Genomic DNA, 22,538 nt, shown 5'->3' on the forward strand with positions numbered 1-22,538 from the left:
GTGGTGGAGTCACGCATTCTGGTGAGATCAGGTTTGAAAAACCCAGTATAACTGCAACTAAGAACATTAATAACTGAATTGCATTCCTAAAGGGATTTATTGGCTTTTACCGTTTCTCCCATCCTCACTTCCAGGACCATTGGAAATAAACGAAGGTGATCATTTTTGTAAATAAGAATTTGGCTTGTGGCATTTTTCACATTCCTGAGCAGTAAGTGAGGGCACATGCTGTGATCAAAATGCTTTGCCTCCTTTGCAGTCGATCCATGTGAGTCATCGACACATTTCTCTTAGTGGGCGTTTGGTTTTTAACCAGCTTGCTAATTGTTAATAGCACAAGTCATACAGAAACATGAGGCATGTAATGACCTCCCTGAACAGTTTGAGGGGCATTAATACCTATCTATTGCACTGAGAGTAACTTGAATGTTCCTCTTTAATGGTATTTGGAGTGGCCTTGGCAATATACTGGTCAAGTAGTGTATTGTATAAGCCCTTCGACTGGATTGATACTTTTATATTCCTATGTCTCTTCTTTTTTGTAGAGCTACTGTATAAACCCATTACAGGTTGAACCTTCTTTTATACAGGGCTTTCCATGTGTCGGTCTAATCAAACAGTGTTTTTTGTGCATTGAGACATACGCAGGGTGACCCTTGTTCATCTTGTGCCTGTCCAGTGCCAAGCCAATACACCACCTTGAAAATGTAATTAACTTATAGCCTGCACGACTGATTCCTTCTTCATCCGATGTGCATCAAATTACTCCTCTTCACAAATGAAGTGATACATAGAGATCTAATTGATCAAAAAATGTGAATAGTATATGCCTATTTTAGCGATTTTCAAAGCACTCTATTAACAAAGCACTTTTTTCAAATGGATTTTAAATTGTTGACGGCTCGTAATAACCCCCAGATGTAGCTTCCATCTCACCTGTCAAAGAGAAAATGTTAAGTCCTTTGGGTGTGTATATTTCTCCTGCTTCATTATTTACTCATGAAGTGCCTTTAAGCTTTCTCCCCTTTGGATCTTTTTTGGCTGTGTTATTAATCTCTATATCCTCTTCTACAAGCTTTTGTGAATATATTCCATTTTGTTTCATTTACATAACAGTAGCCCTTGTTGATGGCCATAATAATCTCTAGACAAAATGGTTTCACAACCCTTATACTTTATATCAAGTTTGGCAAAAATAAATAAACATGTTTCATTCAACCATTACAGCCATTTCCCCCTAGCTTCTCTACACTGGTTGCATTACAGAATCGATTTGAAAGTTTCAGTGATTACTGGGCTCAGTAATGTCCGTCTGCTTACTGTTGTTTCTTTACGAGCCCAGAGTGCAGCTGTAATTCTATCAAGTGTGGCCTGCAAATGTCTCTTTCTTGAAATCAAGGTATCGATACAGAATCGATTACGCTTTTACAAACCAGCTACTGTTGTCATGTGTGTAGGGCTGCTGCAATGTGCTATCGGAAAAACGTTTTCATCACTAATAGTATATGGCCAGTTACAGTATGGTGTCAGCCCATCTGATATACAGTTGCAAGAATGTGAACCCTTTGGATTCTCCACACATAGCGTTGTGTGTCCCTTCCAAACAACTCAACTTTGGTTTCATCTGTCCACAGAATATGTTGCCAGTAGTGCTGTGGAACATCCAGGTGCTCTTTTGCAAACTTCAAACGTGCAGCAAAGTTTTTTCTGGACAGCAGTGGCTTCCTCCGTGGTGTCCTCCCATGAACTCCATTCTTGTTCAGTGTTTTACGTATCGTAGATTCGTCAACAGAGATGTTAGCATGTGCCAGAGATTTCTTTAAGTCTCTAGCTGACACTCTAGGATTCTTCTTCACCTCATTGAGCATTCTGAGCTGTGCTCTTGCAGTCATCTTTACAGGACGGCCACTCCTAGGGAGAGTAGCAAGTGCTGAACTTTCTCCATTTATAGACAATTTGTCTTACCGTGGACTGATGCACATCAAGGCTTTGAGAGATACCTTTGTAACCCTTTCCAGCTTTATGCAAGTCAACAATTCTTAATCGTAGGTCTTCTGAGAGCTCTTTTGTGCGAGGCATGGTTCACATCTGACAATGCTTCTTAAGAATAGCTAATTCAAAACTGGTGTGTATTTGTTATAGGGCAGGGCAGCTTTAACCAACACCTCCAATCTCGTCTCATTGATTGGACTCCAGGTTGGCTGACTCCTGACTCCAATTAGCTCTTGAAGAAGTCTTTAGCCTAGGGGTTCACATACTTTTTCCACCCTGCACTGTGAATGTTTACATGGTGTGTTCAATAAAAACATGAAAACATATAATTGTTTGTGTGGTATTAGTTTAAGCAGACTGTGTTTGTCTATTGTTGTGACTTAGATGAAGATCAGAACACATTTTATGACCAACTTATGCAGAAATCCAGGTCATTCCAAAGGGTTCACATACTTTTTCTTGCAACTGTACATGGGTTGCACTATCCATATTAAACCAGTGTTCAAGTGAAGGAAAAAGTGAAGTATTTTTCTCAAGTTTTATGAAAGCATCAAGAAGACAACTCACCCTAATATAAAATCGTTTTGTTACTATGCCTTTCTGCTGTCAGTAATCTCCATTTCCCTTCATGCTTTCTTGCTTTTACGAGTGTTATAGTTGCTGCCTTATTGCTCTGTCCAACTGAGCATATAACTGAGATACACCAGGTCCCGCCATGTTCTCTGGAGCGTGACAAAAAGCTTATTCTCATAAACGTGAAGCACATTGTCTGCCTAAAACAAGAAGATATGTAGTCACCATTTGTATATCTTTTTTTTTCTCATAGAAAGCATTGAAACCTGCACATTGTCTAGTACTGGAACTGTAACACTGAGACAACGACCAATTATTTAATCAAATTCTAACTTTAAAGAATGCCTTACTGTTATTCCAGCCATATCCCCATGTTGTAGAAAAATAATAAATGCACAGTGCAGTTTTTGTTTCATGGAGTAACTCGATCCCTGGATTGATGCGGATGTCATGAAATGTAACACTGCCTTTTTGGGCCAGAAGTCAGTGTAGGAGCTTGTGTATCTATATAGCTCTGTTTGTGTAATCACAATTTCAAAGATCAACAGGTTCACCAATATTTCATGTTTTACCTTTTCCATTCAGAGAACCATGAGCTTGGTTAGTGAGTGTTACAAACAACCGTAAGAAAAATACAGGCAGTCTCATGTTAGGTCTTGAGACAGAAGTGACCTTCTACTGGTTCTACTTCGTTCTTATATCACCTGCATAAGGTCTGCACATGTCTTGCACTGTCATATGATATCATGATAATATCATGTGATTTAAAAGAATAAACAACATATTATTTGTTTAAGCCTGTCCAGAGGCAAGCACATTCTTTCTTGATGTCCCTGTGATGTTTTTTGTATCATTCTGACATTTACTGCTTTAAAACAGGACCAGGCGTCTTTCTGCCTTTTTAAGCCTTCAGTGTAATGTGCTGTCCCCTGTGTGAAGTTGACAGTTGAATGGTATGTTTCTGTTCTGTTATCACTACAACCAAACATTTAGTAGGAGAAGTGGCTGCTTGCACAACTTAGGAATTGCCACAGCCTACACACTTACAGTGCTTAGTATGAATGTTGTTGTGTGTTAAGCTCAAAGGAGGGCTAAACCTAACAGTATGCAGCTTAGACTGATGAAAGCTGAGCCAAGTGTGACAAAAGGAAAAAGGATACCATGGTAACCTGATCTCACTTTGACATGGCTTTTTGGTTTACAGCGCACAACTACATACATCCCTGGGACAAGCGCATGGTGTCACATTACTACCAGTTCTGTACACATTGTATGACATTTTATGACCACATTGGCAAGTTCAAATATTAAAGGTCCCATGTCATGGCCATTTCTACTGATCATAATTACATTGTTGAGGTCTACTAAAATAGATTTATATTGTGCAATTTTCCAAACTCACATTGGTTTCTCATACAGCATCTCTGTAAAGTATGTGTATTCACTCTGTCATAAACGTCTTGTTGGAGCTCCTGCCCCCCCCCCCCCATCCCTGTGATCCCAGTGTGCTCTGATTGGTCGGGACGTTGCAAGGCTCGCTGCTCACTGAGCTGGCTTACTGGTGTGGTTTCTGGGTCGGCGATACAGCGGGACAGCGCGAAACTCATCCTGAGCACACACAAACACTCACAGCCTAAGTAAAAACAATAAGTGTGGCTTGATATTGAGTAAGAAAAAGGTTTATAAACGCTGTGAGAATGGGTCTGCGGAGAGCATTTCTCCGCGATCCCAACTCGTCTATTACCAACCAGGGGACTCCCTGTTAGTTGAAAATGTACGCTAAAGGTCCCCACCCCTCCTGGTGTGTGAGGAGCTCCGCGGATTGGTCCATTTTGGAACCGCATGATGTCATGCGGTATCCCGGAAGAAACAAATGGAAAATGAGAAATCTCCAACGAGGCGTTCTGGGGCAGCATAGACAGGTCTTTTCTGTGTTAGAGTTTTACTCGCTACAGGGTGTACTTTGAGGGTTCGTGACTCTGCAGACCGTTTACATGCAAAAAAACCTTCATAACACACAAGGGGACAGGTAATAACCAGAAAAGCATGACATGATGGGACCTTTAACATTCATCGGTAATATGAGTATTTCATTGGTATTCAATGAAGTGTGCTTCATTTTGAGCCTCTGTATTTAAAGCAATGAGCTCTGTGGTTATTACTTGCAGCACAGGAGTAAACATAACTTAGAGATGATAAACGCATCGTCACATTCTATACTAAATTAGCATTAAATAAGCACCCCGGTAGTATAAAATCGTATTTATTTTAATAGAATTTTCATCTGCCCATCCCTTTTTTTTAAACAAGCATTTTAAGAGTTAATGAACACATTATCTTCAGAGCAGGCCTTGACTGTGAAATTAATTAGACAACATAAAATCCCTATGAGGCATTAAACTCAATGTTACCCCTTACACATTGGGTATTGCTCAGCTGAAAGCTGGAAAATGGGTTACTTAAAACAACAATTGAATAATGTCAGCGTTTTTATTGATGCACTGGTGACAATTTAACCGCAGGACTCGGAGTTCTTACGCTTATTGAGCTGCCAAATCAGTAAACAAATTATGTTTGTTGCACTTGATGATAAATTGTTAATCTGATGATTTTCAAAGGTACTTTGAAGAGCTGTAACACTCATTCTGGTTTGGTCACATAAAAAAAACATCAATATGTAATCTGCTCTTTGGATGGTAATATGTTCAGAACTCACAGCCATTAAAAGCATTACATTTGTGCCATATCATATTGTACAAGAACATAATGAAATACAGAAAGAATATGTATAGCTGAATATGTATGTTAATACATTTAATGAAACACTTCCTTTGTTGGCAGAAAGGAGAAAATCACGTACTGGCTTATTTATTTTCTTCAGTGTGTTAACATGCACACTTATTTAACTGATAGACAGTCAAATGTAAACCCTATGGACCAAAAGGCTTGCCTATGACATAATGGGGAAACTCTACTGTCACATGTCTTTTTTCAACATGCGCAAGTTGAAGGGAACAAAATCAGAACACAAAATAATGATGTTAAAGGCATCATTTACTGCTCTAAAAGACCTGCAGGGTGGTTAGAAAGTGTCCTTCTAATCCACCATCATATTGTTTTTAACAGATATTTTCTTAAATAACAAGTAATTATTTGCTCAACATTACAAACTTATTTCCAAATATGCGATCTTGCAATGCAGATTTTTTCTTTCTCAAAGTTTAACGTTGATCTTGGCAATTTCATGACTTCTTCATTGAAAGTACATATATATTCTCTCACAAAATAACTTTATTATCAACCTGTTATCTTTTGCTATTTATCTTTTGAAAATAGATATGATACTCATGTCATACTTATCAATTGCTTATGATGGGACTAAATTAAATGGCAAAAATTCCTTTCACATTTGTATTAAGCAACTGAACTTAGGTTCTCATCGGTTATTGTGCTTTGTACATTATAATAGCGACACAAGATCATAACAAAAATATCTTTCTCTTATTGTGTGCTCATAATTAGATCGTATCTGCAGACTAATGTCCACATCCTTCCAGACACAAACCCACATATCATTTTTTGACAATCCATCTACTGTGATCCATGTGCTATTTCCATCATTTTGTTTGACAAAGGAATATGTTGTTGAGTGCATGTTAACATACTGATAAAGTATTGCCAATACATATATACAGAAATTTGAATATTTGAAGTTCAACATTTGCTTTTAAAGTTTCAGTCCCTGTAGTAAAAAAAAAAAGAAAGATTCAAGGGTCTTTTGTCAAGATGCGTTTGCTGCTGTGCAATTTATATTGCTCACTAACTGAGTACATATTTGAAGCAAAGGTGGTATGAATCCCGACTGCTGTTTGTAAGCTTCTCCATTTGAGGTTCACATGATCTTCATGTTGAATTGTATGGGTTCCTCAGTTGGACTGGCCTCCTCTGGTTCCTCTTTACGTGGCACATATTCAACCTCTATACTCGACTTGATATTGTTTTTCCCACGACTCCAGAGGAATAATATTACAAGACAGAAGAGAACAACTCCAAGGAAAGAGATAAATCCCATGGTGGTTGCAATTATAAGTGTCTTAACGTCAAATGGAAATGGAATGGTGGCCCGGGTCACATTAGCGCCTTCATCGCTTGGCTGGTTGGAAATGAAGGCAAATGACTTATTTGACTGTTGGGGCCAATTGGGGGAGTAGCTATGCACAAAAAGGTTAGCAGCTTTGGTGTCATTGCCTGCTGCATTGCTTGCAATGCACAAGTAGGTGCCGTTGTCTTGGATTTGGGCGTAACGCACCTCCAGTGTGCCCTCATTAGACACAGAAAGTCTTGACACCGCAGATTTGGTAGTGATGTAATTCTTCTTAGGGGACAGCCACATTATCACAGGGCCTGGATTTCCCTCAGCTTTGCAAGCGAAATGAACCGTAGTTCCTTCATCTACATGGCTTACTTGAACCTTATAATCCATTATCTTTGATTTCTGGCAGATGAAATAGTCGGATGGGAGAATGTCTGGGAAATCTTTGAACTCTTTCCCTTGAACAACGTCAGGTGATGCACACACGGGCTGTTGTCTGTTAAAGTTGAGCCTCCACCGCCGGCGAAAGACCCAGAGCAGGCGACAGTCACAGGCCAACGGGTTGTCATACAAAGCCAGAGTCTCCAGGTTTCCCACTGAGTGGAAGACAGACTCCTCTAGGGTGTTCAGGCTGTTGCTGGACACATTGAGTACACGGAGGTGGTTGAGCCCTCGGAATGAGTAGGGTTCAATGGCAGCTAATCTTCCACCGGCCAAATGAAAAGCTTGGAGCTTCTGCAGATTGAACAGTTTGTTTCCCTCCACGGTATGAATGGGATTGAAAGACAGATTTAAAAACCGGAGATGCCTTAGGTGACTGATGGCTTGGTAGGGGATGACCGTAAGATTACAGTTTGTGATGGACAATGATGTGAGGTTGAGTCCATACAAGCATTTTGCGGTCATGGTATCCAAGGCAGGCATTTGAGAAATCTCCAGCACTCTGAGTCGATAGAGCCTTTTAAAGGAGTAATCCCTCATGACAGTGACGTTGAGATAGCGTAATTGAAGTGACAAGATGTTATGCAGATGGCTCAGGGCATCAGTGGGCACTGAGGCCAGATTGCGCCCCTCAATGTTGAGGCTTTCAAGGTTGCTTAGGCCATGAAATGATCGGGGTGAGATGAATACCAGGTCATTGTCGCCTACCTCCAGAGCCCTCAGGTTGTAGAGCTCCTGGAACATGTAGTCGAGCAGAATGACAATTTTGTTTTCACTTATATCAAGCTGGGTGAGGTTGGTCAGGCCTGTGAACACCCCCAGCTGAATGAGCTTTAGCTGGTTGTTACGCAAACCTAGAGTTCGAAGGTTATTGAGATTGCCAAAAGCTCCTGGTTCAATGGACGAAATAATGTTTTCGTTGAGTTGCAGCTCCTCCAGTTGAGGGTAATTAATGAACTCCTCGGTCCCCAGTGTTTTCAGACGGTTCTTGCTAAGGTCTAGCAGCCTAGTCTCTGTGGGGATGCCCTCAGGAAGAGTTGCCAGTCTCCGTCGATTGCACGCGACTGAACGCTCCTGACCGTTGCAGTCACATCGGGAGGGGCAACCGGTGGTGGAGCCGGAGAGGACGGTGCCCAGCATGAGGATCAGGATGGGCTGCCAGCATGCCACCAAGTAGCTGTGCCCTCCTGCCTCGCCAAACACCATCCTATTGCGTACCTGTGGAGACATGGTAAAAGGGGAGTTAGTGGAGAGGACTGGTGGTACACAAATGCCTCTGACAATTTTGATAAAAGTCATTCTGTCCTCTAAATGGAACAAAAATAAACATTAGAAAAAAGATTTTTAACATTTATTAGAAAACAAAATCAGCTTTTTTTCCTAAATATTGTTGTGATTAATTCCAACTGAAAAGCGTTGAAACCTGTTTTTAGGAAGTATAAAAGGTTTATTTACTGACGAGGTTTCCATTTTTAGACGGATTTGACTAGAACTAGAATATATTGCATTTTAAGTGTTGAGTTATTTTCTTCTCGTACCACTCAAATATCTTGTAAATACTGTGTGTTTCTTAACAAATCATAACTGCAATTAAATATTTTAAGGATAATAAACTATTTTTAAAAATGATTCGTCTAGCATTATAACCCATAAGCTCTTTTCTCAACCTAACCTAACATACACTATGAGCTAAATACATTTCTTAAAACATAAAACCGGGTCTATTTTTGCAAAGTCATTGAAAATTGCATTTTTTCTCCACTTACAAAGATATAACTGGCCCCACCCCTGTCTTTGCATAGCATGTTACTATGGTGGCATTGCTCACTAGAAATGAAATCAATAAAATAGCTTGGTCACAAAAGACAATCACCCTGCTGTGCTTCTGAACTCTGAGTATACTGTAAACAAGTACAGTGTGCCAATTTCAGTGAAAGAATGTCTTTGCTCATACTGTACAAACCATTTTTAATTAACATCTAAACATGCCATGGTATATCTTTTTATATGACTATCTGAAATGTATGCAAAATGACCTCATCCCATGCCGCTGTTGACCTAGCAGTTATATAAAGCAGAGTTTGCTGCCACGCGGTGATACATGGAATGAGGGAGGAACTTGTCAGAGATCTTTAAACCCCTCTTTGATTTTGACCCAGGGGAACTTTAACTTGCTAAAACCTTCAAGCTCTACTTCTCGCATCAATCTTGTGATTTCAGTTGCAGCTATTTCTGTGGGACACATTCTCAGAAGAGCCTCATTTGTCTTTACTTTGACAAACGATCTCAATTCCTCAATAACAAAGCAAAACAGTCTTATGTGATTCACTAGTATATTTATATTGCTTGACAAAATCGAAATAGTTCCACAATAAATACAAATATTTAACAAAAAACTGTGCCGTGAATATATACAGTCTATGGCCGTGAAGCAATATTTATTTTACATTTCAAACAGGATTTTGTTTTATGATGGTACAATCTCCCCATATTCATCAGGCTGTCATACGTGGGAACTGAATAGCCACTGCGTATTTGATCTGTAACTCATACACCACAAAAGCGTTTTGGTAAGAGTGCTTCAAATTATCAGTGTAGTGCTTTTTAGGATCTCTCAGGCTGTCTACCTCGCTTTATAAAAATGTAAACTCGATAGTGAAGATTAGAATGATCCTGCTTTTATTGCACAAACACAAATTAAACATCACTCACAGTGAATTAAAGTAATTGGACTGTGTTCTGAGTAGTTCCAATGGAACAGTAATTGCAGCTTCCATTTTGCCTTCCTGCAGAAGCTTTCATTTCGGTCGGCTGCATATGTCGGACACGTCGGTCCAGTGAGTATAGTGCATTGTAGGAAGCAGTCTGACTCAATACAAGTGTCTATCAGTAGCTCCATCGTAACCTCCCACTCCGTCTTTCATTAATCATGTGAATTCTCCGATGGATAACGTGGACTGGTCCAAAAATATTGGACCATAAAATATTATTCAAAAGAGACAAGCACACATTTAACTTTGATGTGTTGTGGCAGATGCTGAAGCTCGGAGTGAAATGAAATATTACAAAGATACTCGATGCAGAACACGGGGCAACATGCTTATCTGTTTGACACATAATGTGATTTTTATCTTGTCAAGTCAGGCATATGAATGAAGATGAGGCTCACTGATGTCCTTGATAATCGGAAACAAGCAAATGCGGTGGTGATTTTCTTACCAAAATACTATGCATGATTTATGATTCAGCGTGTGGTAAGGGCAGGGTACTATCTGTGTAATCTGGCCTCACAGCTCAGAGCTGCTTGTTGTATCACCACTTAGTTTTGACCTTGAGCTGCATTTCTGAATAAAGAAATGTATCCTTTCATTTACTACCTCAGGTACAGTGCTCATAGTCTTTACTTTGAGAGTGTGGCTTGAAGTATCTTTTTAAAGCGAAGGACATTTATACCCTTTGTTCTATTGTTCCATGCATTCTTTGTGCCCACCATGATTTGTTTTGATTTTTTTCATTTGATTGTGAATGGGAGGAATATGAGTAGACAAGTATTTTTCTCTCCTATGAATGCTTGCCTTTTCTCTGTGGACCTCTCACCCTGTCAGTCTTCTCTCAAAAGCAGCTCTCGGCTCACCATTAGTCTCTTGTTGTCTTGAAACCCTGCACCTCCTCTCTTACGGTGCCTTGCTGTTTGATGCCGGGCAAACCGAAGAGAGCCGTGCTCTGCTAATGGGTCATTGAAAACGGCAGGCAGCATCTAGACAAATTAGCTATACGCAGTGGTGCATTCATGCCCTACGGGTGTTTTCAGGTACTATTAAGTACATTTATGTTGCAGCTTAATGTTGGAAGGATGTTTACATTAAAGCTGGAACTTGGACTTTTTAAAAAAGAGATGGTTGATCCTCTCATATGGGAGGCAGACAAGATAACATGAGAAATTCATGAAAAATGATTTACTCAAAAGGAAATTGAATACAAAGCTCTGTTGTTAGTTGCAAACCAATTAGCATTGTAACTCAGTTCTCTATTCACTTTATTTGTCTGCTATGTCCCTGCTGGATAGTTTCAACTTGTGACCGCTGTCATGAATCATCAATGCAGCTTGAGTTTCAGAGTATTTCCCTTGATATAATAAATAATTCAGCTTTTTGTTTTGATTGATGCACATGCAAATTGTGCTCAGAGGATGTGTCTATTTGCATGAATCTTTTCCATAGCTGACAAACGCTTTTTATTGCTATTCAATAATATAAACGTTTGTAGCAGGGTCTGCATTTGTGACTGAACAAAATCTGAAATGTAGGTGAAAGGATCTTACTTTTGATCTGTGAGAAACACCATTTGGCAACGTGAAAACAGCTCCAATGTATTTGGGGTCAACTATAGTTTGAGGTTACAGTGTCTATTTCAAATCTCAATATCCTCAAGTGAGTCAAACATATACAATCCATAATTTCTCTTTTACATTTCACACATGTTTTCAGTCATTGGTGCTGTCCAACATTTCCCCAAAGGCTTTTCTTACCAACAAAGTCTTATTTAATTTGTTTCTTTACTTCAAGCTTCCATGTTCTTTATTACAGTCCTAAACAATGAGCCCATTAACCAGTCTATTACACATTAGGCTTGTTGTAGAGAAGAAAACATTTCTCCAGCTTGCAACTTTCATTATTCTGCCACTGTTTAGGGAATAGAGGATGAAACAAAGAGGGAGCGACATCTACAAATTTGCAAGCAAATATGTGTAGGATGTAAGAGATGACGATTGATTCCACTGGTGTGTTTGTGTTCAACTGACAAATGTAAAGCAAACATTTCAAAGTCTAAAAGCAAACAAACAAGGAAACAGTGTTTGCTGTGTACAAATTGCAATGTTTGTGGTAGATCAGAGTGGACAAGTCTCCCTTCCTGCAGTATGTGATTTCTGTATGCAATGTATTTTCTGTGCTTTCTGACGCATAGGTGTAAATGTTTGATTGCATTGGAAATATTAAGATGGTAGCCAAATAACAAACATATGCCATTCCATTCCATCAGTAACGAAATTAAAAAAGAATGCTGCTATAATAATAAGCGGTTAGGATTACATTGTCTTGCTCAAGGACACTTCCACACTCTCTGGAGGAGCCAGGGATCAAACTAGGAACCTTCCGATTACCTCCTAAGCCATGTTTCCCTGTATTATGTTACAACAAATACTTGCTTGGTAAAAATAGACTCTTTTAGAAGTGTATTGCCAGTTAATCTGCATTCTCCAGAGGAATACGCAGTCAAATATGAGAAATCCCATGAAAACAAATCCTCCATGGAAGCCAAAGATAAAGGTAACAACCCCTGAAACCCTAACAAAGTAACAGCATGGCCTGAAGCTCCCCATGCCAGCATCAAATGCTTAGCGAAGGACAACATGGTTCAGTGCATGGGAACTGCTCCTGTTGAGATGCAGAAACACACCTGCATGGGGTCAGCAAGCTCACGATCTTTCTTTTTGACAGCAGTTAGCAGGGCTCTCAGCCACAAAGGCTGCACAGAACGTTCCCAGACCTATGGCCTACTTATTTTGGACAAAGATGTTGTCAAGAGAGACTAGAGGAATCCGTAATTATAGTGATCAATGTGGAGGACGAGCAAAAGCACCAAAACTACTTCATGAAGGTATTCATGCAAAAATGAAAATGTTAGACAACATGTAATTGCTTTTGTCAGTTTGTTTATCTCCATAACAGAGAGTCAATGATCATACTGTAGTTCTTTGACGGTCCTATTTTAAAACAAACCTGCTCATAACACCTTGTGTTTTATAATCCAGGATTATAAATGTTTGGTAGCTAGACAATTGTTTGGAGTACAACTGATTTCCACTGGTATTCCGAATGCTTTTATCTGCGTCAAGCAGCTCTAAAGACTGCGGTGTTGGTCGGTCAGCCAACTAATATGTCCCCATAATTTGGAGGCCACAGTTTTCGCCCTAGGAGTCTAAAGTTTGGCATGGAGGTCAAGTACTTGTGAGACTGGGTGTGTGTCTGGATCCATGTCTGTATGTGGTCGCATGTATTGCAAATGTGCAAAAGTGTTTTTGTAAAAAGTGTTTTTCGGGTTCTCGAGAAGCAGTTACAATAAGCTTTAAAGGTTGAGAGGTGTACACCTGCAGAGCTCTGGGCCACAGTGAAATATGTCCACATACAATAATAATGATACTGGACCTAAGATGATATAAGCGCAGAGAAGGTAGGGAGACGAGATGAAGGTCTGGACTGATTTAACTAGGAACTATTTAAGTTTAGCAGCAGCTGCATAAACATCAAAACAACTACTAGTTCAAGGCTCAGCCATGAAAGTGTTGGTCTGAGTTATCTTGAGGTGATGTGGAGCAGAGTGGAAAAGAACCAATGCAAAAAGGGGGCTTATCTAAGAAACTGAGGGAGATACTGAAGCTTTGCCATTCATGCTGGATAGTTTTCAGTTTGACAGGTGAGACTGTAGATCAATGGTCTCTAAGATACTAGAAGACACAGAGTAGTTGATGATAGGAAACGTGTTCCTTACCTAAACATCCCTGTGGTCAATGGAAGTGAAAACAACAGTCTCCATGAGGGGCTCCATTTGATTCTGTCTATCTCAAAGTACATTTACTGCACTCTGATCAACACTGCATTCACCCAGTCAGGAACCACAGGTCTCAGGGCTGCTGGTGTTGAAAGCTTGCTAAACCAGTTGTATGCTTTTATTGGAATGTAATACTTTTTTAAGCGATTAGGACCATCACATGAAAAGCTGTTTTTGGAATTTCATAAACACATATTTAAAGGGATATTTTCTCTGCATGAGCTTTGCTACCTATTTCAAGGCTCAGCATGCTGTGTATGAGCTTTTGAAGGATAGTTGTTCATGTTTGACTCATGTAGGGGCCTAATGTTAAGTTTGCATACTGTGTATGCGCCTCCACAGTACTTGTGCAATGTTCAAAGGCAACCCAAGGTTTCTGGCCAATAGCAAGTCAGCGAGCATTGCATCCTCCTCTCATGTTCATCATCTTTACTACTGATCTGGAAATAACCAGCTTGAAGATCAGAAGGCTCCTTTCATCTCCTGTGTGGTCAGTGGATGAGACTTCAATTTGATCCTCCATCTTTTCTAGTGCACCTAAAACAAGTTCTTTGATCCTTTGTTGTGATTGCCTCACCTTTATGTCATTAGCTGCCACAACATTTCTTAAAACAACAAAGGTGCTCGGGTCAGCTTGCTCCACACATTTTAATATAATATGATCAGGTCTTTTATACGGAAAGCATGTTAAAGGTAAGCAGAAAAAGCACAAATGTTGATGATGGCTGCATTACATTTAACTGCTTCAGTGTTAGGATCAGTATTTACAAATAAAAACTTTCCTTCTTCAACAACTCAAAATGTCTGCTGTAAAAAAAGGCCCCTCATGATTGGCTGGAAATGCAGCACTAGATTAAAGAACTGACGTGGATCACCGCAAAAAACTAAAATAGAGACACACTGCGAAAACCCCCATAAAAAATGCAATACCAAACTTGCTACACGTTGTTGGCTGTTATAGGTGCAACAAACAACTTTTGGTTTCTTATACCACAACAAAAGTAGGACATTACAACATTCTAATCCAAAACATAATGCTTTATTTACTTCATCAAAGTGTGTTCTGCTATCTTGCCTTCATGGTGGTGCAATGTGTTCTTATTTTTGATGGATGTGAATGTAAGCTCTGATCAGTCCCTGCCCCCTGCTGTGAGTGTATTATCAAAGTTCCTCAATTTGAAATATGCCACAAGAATCCGTAAACCCCTCGAAGCAACCTCTGCCATACAGAGAGAGGCTCTTAATCCAAACATTTTAGATCCGTACCACCATTGTGTTTCGGAACAATTAATAAAGCAAACAAAATTGGAGCGTTATCAAAATATTTGTGTTGTTTAAGCGGGAAAACAATCATTTTAAAACATCACACTCGGCAAACAAAGTTGCTGTTTGGAGTTAATGGCTGGAGGCATGTAGAAAAACAAAAGAGGAAATCCTATGTACTCAAGTTCTGAGCTGACACCTACGTATCCCGCCCTGAAGAAGACTCCAGCGGAAAACAAGTGGGTGTCAGCGATGCTTGAATAAAAGCGTTTACTACACAGCGAACCCTGGGTGCCTTGGAGTTCTGTGTTTATTTTCTCTCTTTGTTGTATTTGACACAAACCATAATTTTTGCATCTGTTGACTTCAAGTTGTATGTGGCTTGACTTGACAAGCTATTCTAAAAATAATAATCACAATGCACATAACTCCGAATGGCTCAAAATGCTGAACTTTAAGTAAATGTTGACAGGGAACTTGAAAATGCTCGTACTCATTGGCTGGCTATACACCTGTAACACCTGTAGCTAAGTTTATACTGTAGATGGCTGTGAAAACATGTAACCATCATTATAGGATTCTGTATGACTAATAACTTCTTAAAATGAAAAAGCTTAAGATCATTTGGTGAGTTTAAAATATGAGTCCATGTTTCACAAGCCCATGGTGGGTATATTTAAAAGCATAGCATATAAGGGTAATATAAGGGGTAAGAACCAAGCAGAACATTACAAGCATTGCAAAACTCTTATTGTGCGATTTGATGGTATTTTCAATGGCTCTTTGTATTAACTAATGAAAAACTGTTTTGAAAATGTGTTGGTTTTGTTTTTCAAACTAAAAGTGGATTAAGTCTTTTAGGGGTCAAGAGCCACAGCTTGAGAGAACTGTGTAGTTTGCTAACTAATGTATTGCACTCTGCAGAACTTGCTCGGCCGTGTGAGAAATGGTCCAGCAGTCACTTTCGTTTTAGCACTTGTTTGGTCTTACAACTGGTGAAAAAAAAAGCTCTCCCTTGGTTTGCTAAATGTATGTTCGGCCGTCTTTACCATGCATTCGACTCCTACTCTACCAGTTCACACTGGGCCAGTAGAGTACAATCAGTGTGTGGGAGCTTTTGAGCTAGAAGCTTTTGAACAGCTGCCCACGGTTGTATATAGGGGGTCAGTGAGAGCCAGAGGGACTCAACAAGACGGGCTGGTGAACCAAAACTATTAACAGGAAGCGGCTCAGAGCGGCAGACGGGGCTATTCACTAGATCAGCAGCACTAATAACCCTTTTTACACTCATTTGATTTAGTGTTGATTCAGAAGATATTGCTGAATGGAGGTTACATTTGCAAGCCAAATACATTTTTATTTTACATTGCATTATTTATTATTACATTTGAGATCCAATTAAAGATGTTGAGATATTTTCGTCCTATTGGACTCATTTACAGGATTAGTCAGACACATGAGGAGATGTTAAAATGGTGAAATGATCCCTATACACTTTAAAATATTGGTAAACAGGCCCTGGGTAAAAACGTGCAATACATTTAACATGTTTCTTTGTTCATTGACAAAGTCTTCCAGTAAAACTACAAAAGAGGCTCCTCTCCTCATTAACACCCATTCCTCTGGAAAGTCAAGTAGGATAAGCCAGAAATTACACAAACCTTTATCCCCTACTCACCATCAGGGAATATAAAATGTTTTGCACTTGGAATGAGAAAGAAAGAGCTAAATGCCATGCTAAAGGAAATTGTACCTCCGACAAGCCTCTAACAGCCCTTTATAGCAGGCTCAATAGAGATGTTCACACCAAATGATCACCCGCTACAGTACAAATATGAAGGTTGTGTGGCTTGGCCATTTGTTACGGTTAATAAAAAACATAGACCATTCTTTTTAACAGCGGGTTTACAATTCCACACCCAAGTTCAGTTTCTATGATTGAACGCATCGGCCTTGGTTCTGATATGGAACAAACTGGCATATAGATTCCAAAGGCCTAATTACTTGCTGCCCCAGTCATTACAGTTTAAGAATACAGAAAGACAAGGCAATCAGTCATCATCTTCTTTCTTTCAAGTGAAAGGAACCAGACCTCTGGTGTCCAGTTATAATATAAATACCCACCAAACAAAAGAATGAGACGAGCAGACAGATGATGAATGGGAGGGGACAGTCGTTCCACTGTGATCACATCCATTGTATATTATTAAAGGCTCTGATAGTGCCAGAGCATGACTCCAGCCAGGAGCTTGCACATGGAGCTTTGCTCCATCCTATCAGCCCCTGACTGTCTCATATTTAGCATAAAGGTGCTATTATTACATTTAAATGAGGAAGGCTGCTGCAGAACAGCCGGACTGTGACCTTCTGAATACATTTGTAGAACGAAAATGTGAATATCCTGTGACGGATCTGCCAGCGTGTGCCACCTCGCCATACAGCAGACACTGTACAAACATGGGATCTGCCAGCCTCACCACATCCAGTCTCACCGGCTCCTTTTCAAGGTGGCTGATGTTACCCAGTATGTGGCAGCATCTGGATTCCAGATGGATCTTGTTTCACAGAATGCTTCAATAGTAACACCCTAGATGTTTTCAGGTTACTTTATACATCACTTCTTTCTGGGGTATCACAAATGAACTGTTATGTGCCACACTGCCCTGATTTTAGCTATACATGAAATGTGCTTTTATTAGGAAGCTAAATTCAAACATGAGGAGAAAGGAATCACAAGAGACCGTACAAAATCCACAGATGAATCTGACATTATTCATCATGCAGTTTTTCTTACATTGAGCATATGGTGTAATGAACTCTGAAGCAAAACAATCTGCTTTCAAGTGAATATACTCTCTTCTTGAGTTTTCCACAAATGTTGCTATTTGTAACTTCCTCCAACATGGGATAAGTAAGCTATACTATTATTCAGTTCTAACTGAAATAACCTTAATCCACCTGTAAACAAATTACTTTGGCTGTGATGATCAACATGTGATCCTACTGTGATGACATTGGCTATTGTTCAGTGTTATGTCGATCACTATGTCACAGAATATTTAGCATATGACAGTATGGAACAAAGCGCTGTGAAAAAGCAGCGCTGCTTTGATTGTGTAGCTGTTTTATTAGGGATGGAATAAACTGGAGCATAGGCTCAACAGTATTAAGTGTAAATGCATTGGCTTAATTAATGTAATATCAATGTATTACAAACACTCGTAAGTGATCATACACATTTTGTCAGTTGCATTTGAATAGATTTGCAATATATCGGGTAACTAAGAGAACCTTTCGAGGTTTGAGATTTTTGGAATGAATTAAGACCATATTTCAATGTTCTTATTATTTTTCAAGTGTAAACCTTCTATGAGGAGCATGAAGGTCAGAACTGCTCAGGATCCTTTAGCACAAGCCCACTTTGCTCCAATGTTTCTGGATGATTATGTTATTACTGTACAAGGCCTATTGCATGCACACAAATGCATCAGGCTCAAAGGATTCTGGGGCTTACTGTATGTTCCTTTTTTTTCTTCTTCAAAGGAACCCAAACAACAGGCACTTCAACTAAGAGCATTTCAATGTGTTTGACATTTACTCAGACTGAATGTCATTTATTTTTACATCTGACTCTTTTTGAGGTTTTTGAGAGAAGCTTCAAATCTCTGTAGTCATATTTTATTCTTTCATCGACCTAAGAAATCCTTGAAGAAAATCTTTAATTTGTGATTGATCATCTTGAATGAGTTTAGTCTTAGTAAATCAGCTTCATGAATATAATTTGTCGGTTTGTGTCTTCCAGTTAGGTGACCAACCTAAAAATGTTGTTTTCTAAAGGCTTAGTGCCAACAGAACATTTACGCTAAGACATGTTGTCAATTTGGAAATATATATATATTCATTTCAATACATTTGTACTTTTAGACTTTACATCGCCCCGGACATATTGAAAATATTTGTCCGGAACGAGTTGGAAACTATATGTAACCATCACTGGTATCCTATTCTACTAATAGTGTAACTAATACTAATATAAGTCATATATAAGTAGGACTTTATCTAGCAACTGCAGAAATACTGTCCTTGAACACAGTGAAAAGACATCCAAAAATAAGTTGCTCAGCATTCAAATTTATATTTAAAATGAGATTTTCCAAGTTATAATGATGCTTAGAACTTACATTTGACCCATTAGGCTAGTCCTACATGGAACTGTCATGTACTGTCAGTTTTTTGTGCAAAACCAAAGCAATTTGTTGTTTAAATTGACCCCATCCTTACATGTTAGTAGTTGCTTAATAGCTTATCATTGATCATCAGAACATCTAGAAGTGCTCCAAATGGTTGCTAGGCAAAATGATTTTACACTAAGCTCTACTGTGCTCTACTCATTAAAGCTGCTAAACTAGATATTTGTCTATTGATCACATTGTATGTGAAAGGGTGCCCTCGTAGTAATGAACCCACAGAAAGCCATCACCTGCAGTTCTCATCTTTGTGCTTTTTTAAGTATTTTGCAACTTCACTGTTTTAGTCACTTTAAAGGTTCTTATCAGCGTGGATTCAAGCCACAACAGGTTTTCAATAAATAAAAAACTGAATCCCATTATATTCTACCTGCCAAGGAACTCATGGCAGATAAACAGAGTTGCTGTCTACCTTGTGAACATATAATAGCAATTAGCAGCTCAATAGTTGGTGAAGAAATACTGTATGATTTAGGACTGAACAATTAATCGATTTTAAATCGAAATCGTGGATTTTAAATGATGCAATTATCAAATCGCAAAGCCTGCGATTTTTATTTTATTTTTTGTATTTTGTTCTTCTTGTGTGTCAGTCATCCACACCAATCAGAAGTGCTGTGCTCCACATGTACCAGCCATTGCTAACCAATCAGAAGTGGCCCATGATAGAAGGTGATAGACAGATTGATCCAATCACCTGCCAAGTATTTTTGAAAGTGCTTGCCCTTTCCAAATGGCTTCTAATGGAGCTTTCCTAGATGGTTTGGTGAAACAAACCATCTGAGTCAGGTTAGTAATGCTCCATCACGTGTTTCTATTACAGGGTGAATCTTAAACTGAAGCTTGACTTTAAAGCAACCCAACAGAAGTTTCATGTAAGTTTAGTTCGTTCACTCGTAGCTCGGGCTGCGAGGGTGCTAGAGACGGGAGCACATTGATACGACCTTCCTTACAATAAACTTCCGTTGGGTCGCTTAAAAACAAATATCGCGAATCGCAATCGCAATATCTGTGAGAAAAATCGCAATTAGATTATTCCCCCAAATCGTGCAGCCCGAGTATGATTCCAATATGTGATTCCAATAATATTCTGCTGAATGCGTACTGTAATTGAGTAACTTTGTGTAAGCAAACCTGCAATATCTTTATATGCAGATCATTTCAGTGCTTTTTGTGTAGATCCCCATTAGCTTTAATGGAGAAAAGCAGGTTAAATATTGTGGTAATGCTAAAATATGTTGAGATAACACAGCCATTAGCATCGGATATCAGTGTGATTAAAATATTAAATATTACAATTTGAAATACAGCTATAATATGTCCATAAATGCAGCACAAGATGAAAAATGTGAAGAGAACAAAGAGACAATATGCAGATTGTCCAATAACAATGAGTTAATTTTAATCATCAAATGTAATCAGAAATCAACATGCCTCGCTCATTTCACTCTGATGGAAATGTTGTTGAGTGCTTTGAAGACGCGCACACACACTGACAGGCATTATTAAGTCCAAAAAAGAGAAGAGATTATAATCAGCTGTCATAACCTGATTACAGGGCTCCAATTAGGAGCTTTGTTTAGCTCATAAAGCCTTGACGTGAAGAGCAGACCCTTCACTCAGACACTGCCAGGGCTCTGTGGTTTGCAGAGGTTGTTACTGTGCAGTTATACAAAAAAAAAAGAGAGAGAGGAAGAGTCCTCTCATCGCTGTCAGCCTGCTGGAGCGTTGCAGCCATGATTATAAAAATGCAAATATAACAAGCAATATAAATTAAACTACGAGAGACCGTTTACTTGGCCCGCATAAATAATCATTGGGCATCATTCCCCACACCCACTCTACCAATCACCCCCCACTGCCACCCATCCATCTAACCTGTGGCAAATCTAACACCTGCATAGATTCCTTCATACCCAGTGGAAAATAGCCAAGAGCAAAAAGGCAGCTGAGAATGAATAAGTGTGAGGCTAGATGAGTTTACTGGCATTTTTGAAGGAAGATGAATGTTAATGAGGGCAGGCGAGGAAGCGTCGTCAACCACCCTGGGGGGGACGACACAAAAACAGACACACTCTTAATCAGCCTCACACCTTCTGATGTGAAAAAGGCTGGACATAGGTGTGTTTTCATGCATCCATGCACACATATGCAATATAATATTTATAGCATATACCTGTATTTATACCACTAACACATATACAAGCAACAGCACATACTGTAAGTTCAAAATGATACATGCATGTGTGTGTTCCCTAAATACAAACCCAGTTTTCAAAGCACGCAGCGAAATGAAAGCCATCTGGATGACAAAGCACAAATAAGATCTGGAGCCCTCCTCTGTGAATAATATTCCCTCTCTCCATCCCTATCATTTGCCTTCGATACACAGTTTTATTTCTGTCATTAATTTGCTCCCTGGCGATCCTCTGGCCCCACCACTGCACCATAATAAATCTGATCCAATGCCTCAGCGCTCAAAGCCCACCATAGAGACCGAGTACTTACCAGGACTGTCATGCAGAGAATTCTAATTCAGGCAGCTCCATGTTGCCAAGGAAATTCAAAATGCCTCCGAAAGCATGGAGACAGGGATGCAGGATTCACGACAGGCTGGATTCAGACGGGGGAAGAGGGATGTATGCAGCGCTGAGAATCCCCCTTGTCTGAGGGGCATTTGAGAGAAGCCTCGTTCCTCTCCAGATGAGCTAAATCCGGCAGCACTGATAGGCTGACATGTAAACACACAGGCAGCTCTGCTGGCTCACACACGCTCGCATACATGCTGCACCTAACAGCGACAGAGAGGGGAGAGGGAGGGGCAGCTGATGAGAGAGGTGGAGGGAGGAGCTGCAGTGTGCTGGGAGAATGAGAGGCACACAGCAGCACTCATCCAGAGAGAAGAGTTGAAAAGAAATGGAGAGAAATGTTCCCTGATTGCACTGGCAGCTCAGATATTTGTTTCCTGTAGTTTCCTATTTATGGAGGGATTGGAATGATCTGGTTAGCTGCTGGCTGCCGTGGGGGAGAGGGAAAGCAATCAAACGGGTGTATGTTTGTGTGGTGAGAGAAGAAAGGAGGTGATGTGGGGTTATAAAGGGGAGGAGTGAGTGATAGAGGGATAAACAGCAAATTGAATTTGTGCAGTTTGCAAGCCTTTGCTGGTAATGACAAACAACCTGAGACTGTAGTGGATCAGGATGGAGACGTTTATTCCGTTTTAAAGATTTATTTCCAGAGTTCGAGGATTAACGCCACCCGTAGTGATGCATGAGGTAATCATCACTCACCTTTGCTGTGAGGAGTGGGGGCTGGGGGGG

General features: G+C 39.7%; 1 protein-coding gene across 1 annotated transcript; it reads right to left on the reverse strand.

The window, feature by feature from the left end:
* Positions 1 to 4,812: 4,812 nt before the first annotated feature.
* On the reverse strand, positions 4,813 to 22,083 carry lingo1b (leucine rich repeat and Ig domain containing 1b). Its single transcript, XM_034220930.1, has 2 exons — positions 21,727 to 22,083; positions 4,813 to 8,317 (listed from the first exon to the last, which is right to left on the reverse strand). The coding sequence occupies exons 1-2, from the start codon at positions 21,736 to 21,738 to the stop codon at positions 6,458 to 6,460; spliced, it is 1,872 nt and encodes a 623-aa protein (XP_034076821.1). The 5' UTR covers positions 21,739 to 22,083; the 3' UTR covers positions 4,813 to 6,457.
* Positions 22,084 to 22,538: the final 455 nt, after the last annotated feature.

The sequence above is a fragment of the Gymnodraco acuticeps genome, unplaced genomic scaffold, assembly GCF_902827175.1.
Source record: "Gymnodraco acuticeps unplaced genomic scaffold, fGymAcu1.1, whole genome shotgun sequence".
Classification (NCBI taxonomy): domain Eukaryota; kingdom Metazoa; phylum Chordata; class Actinopteri; order Perciformes; family Bathydraconidae; genus Gymnodraco; species Gymnodraco acuticeps.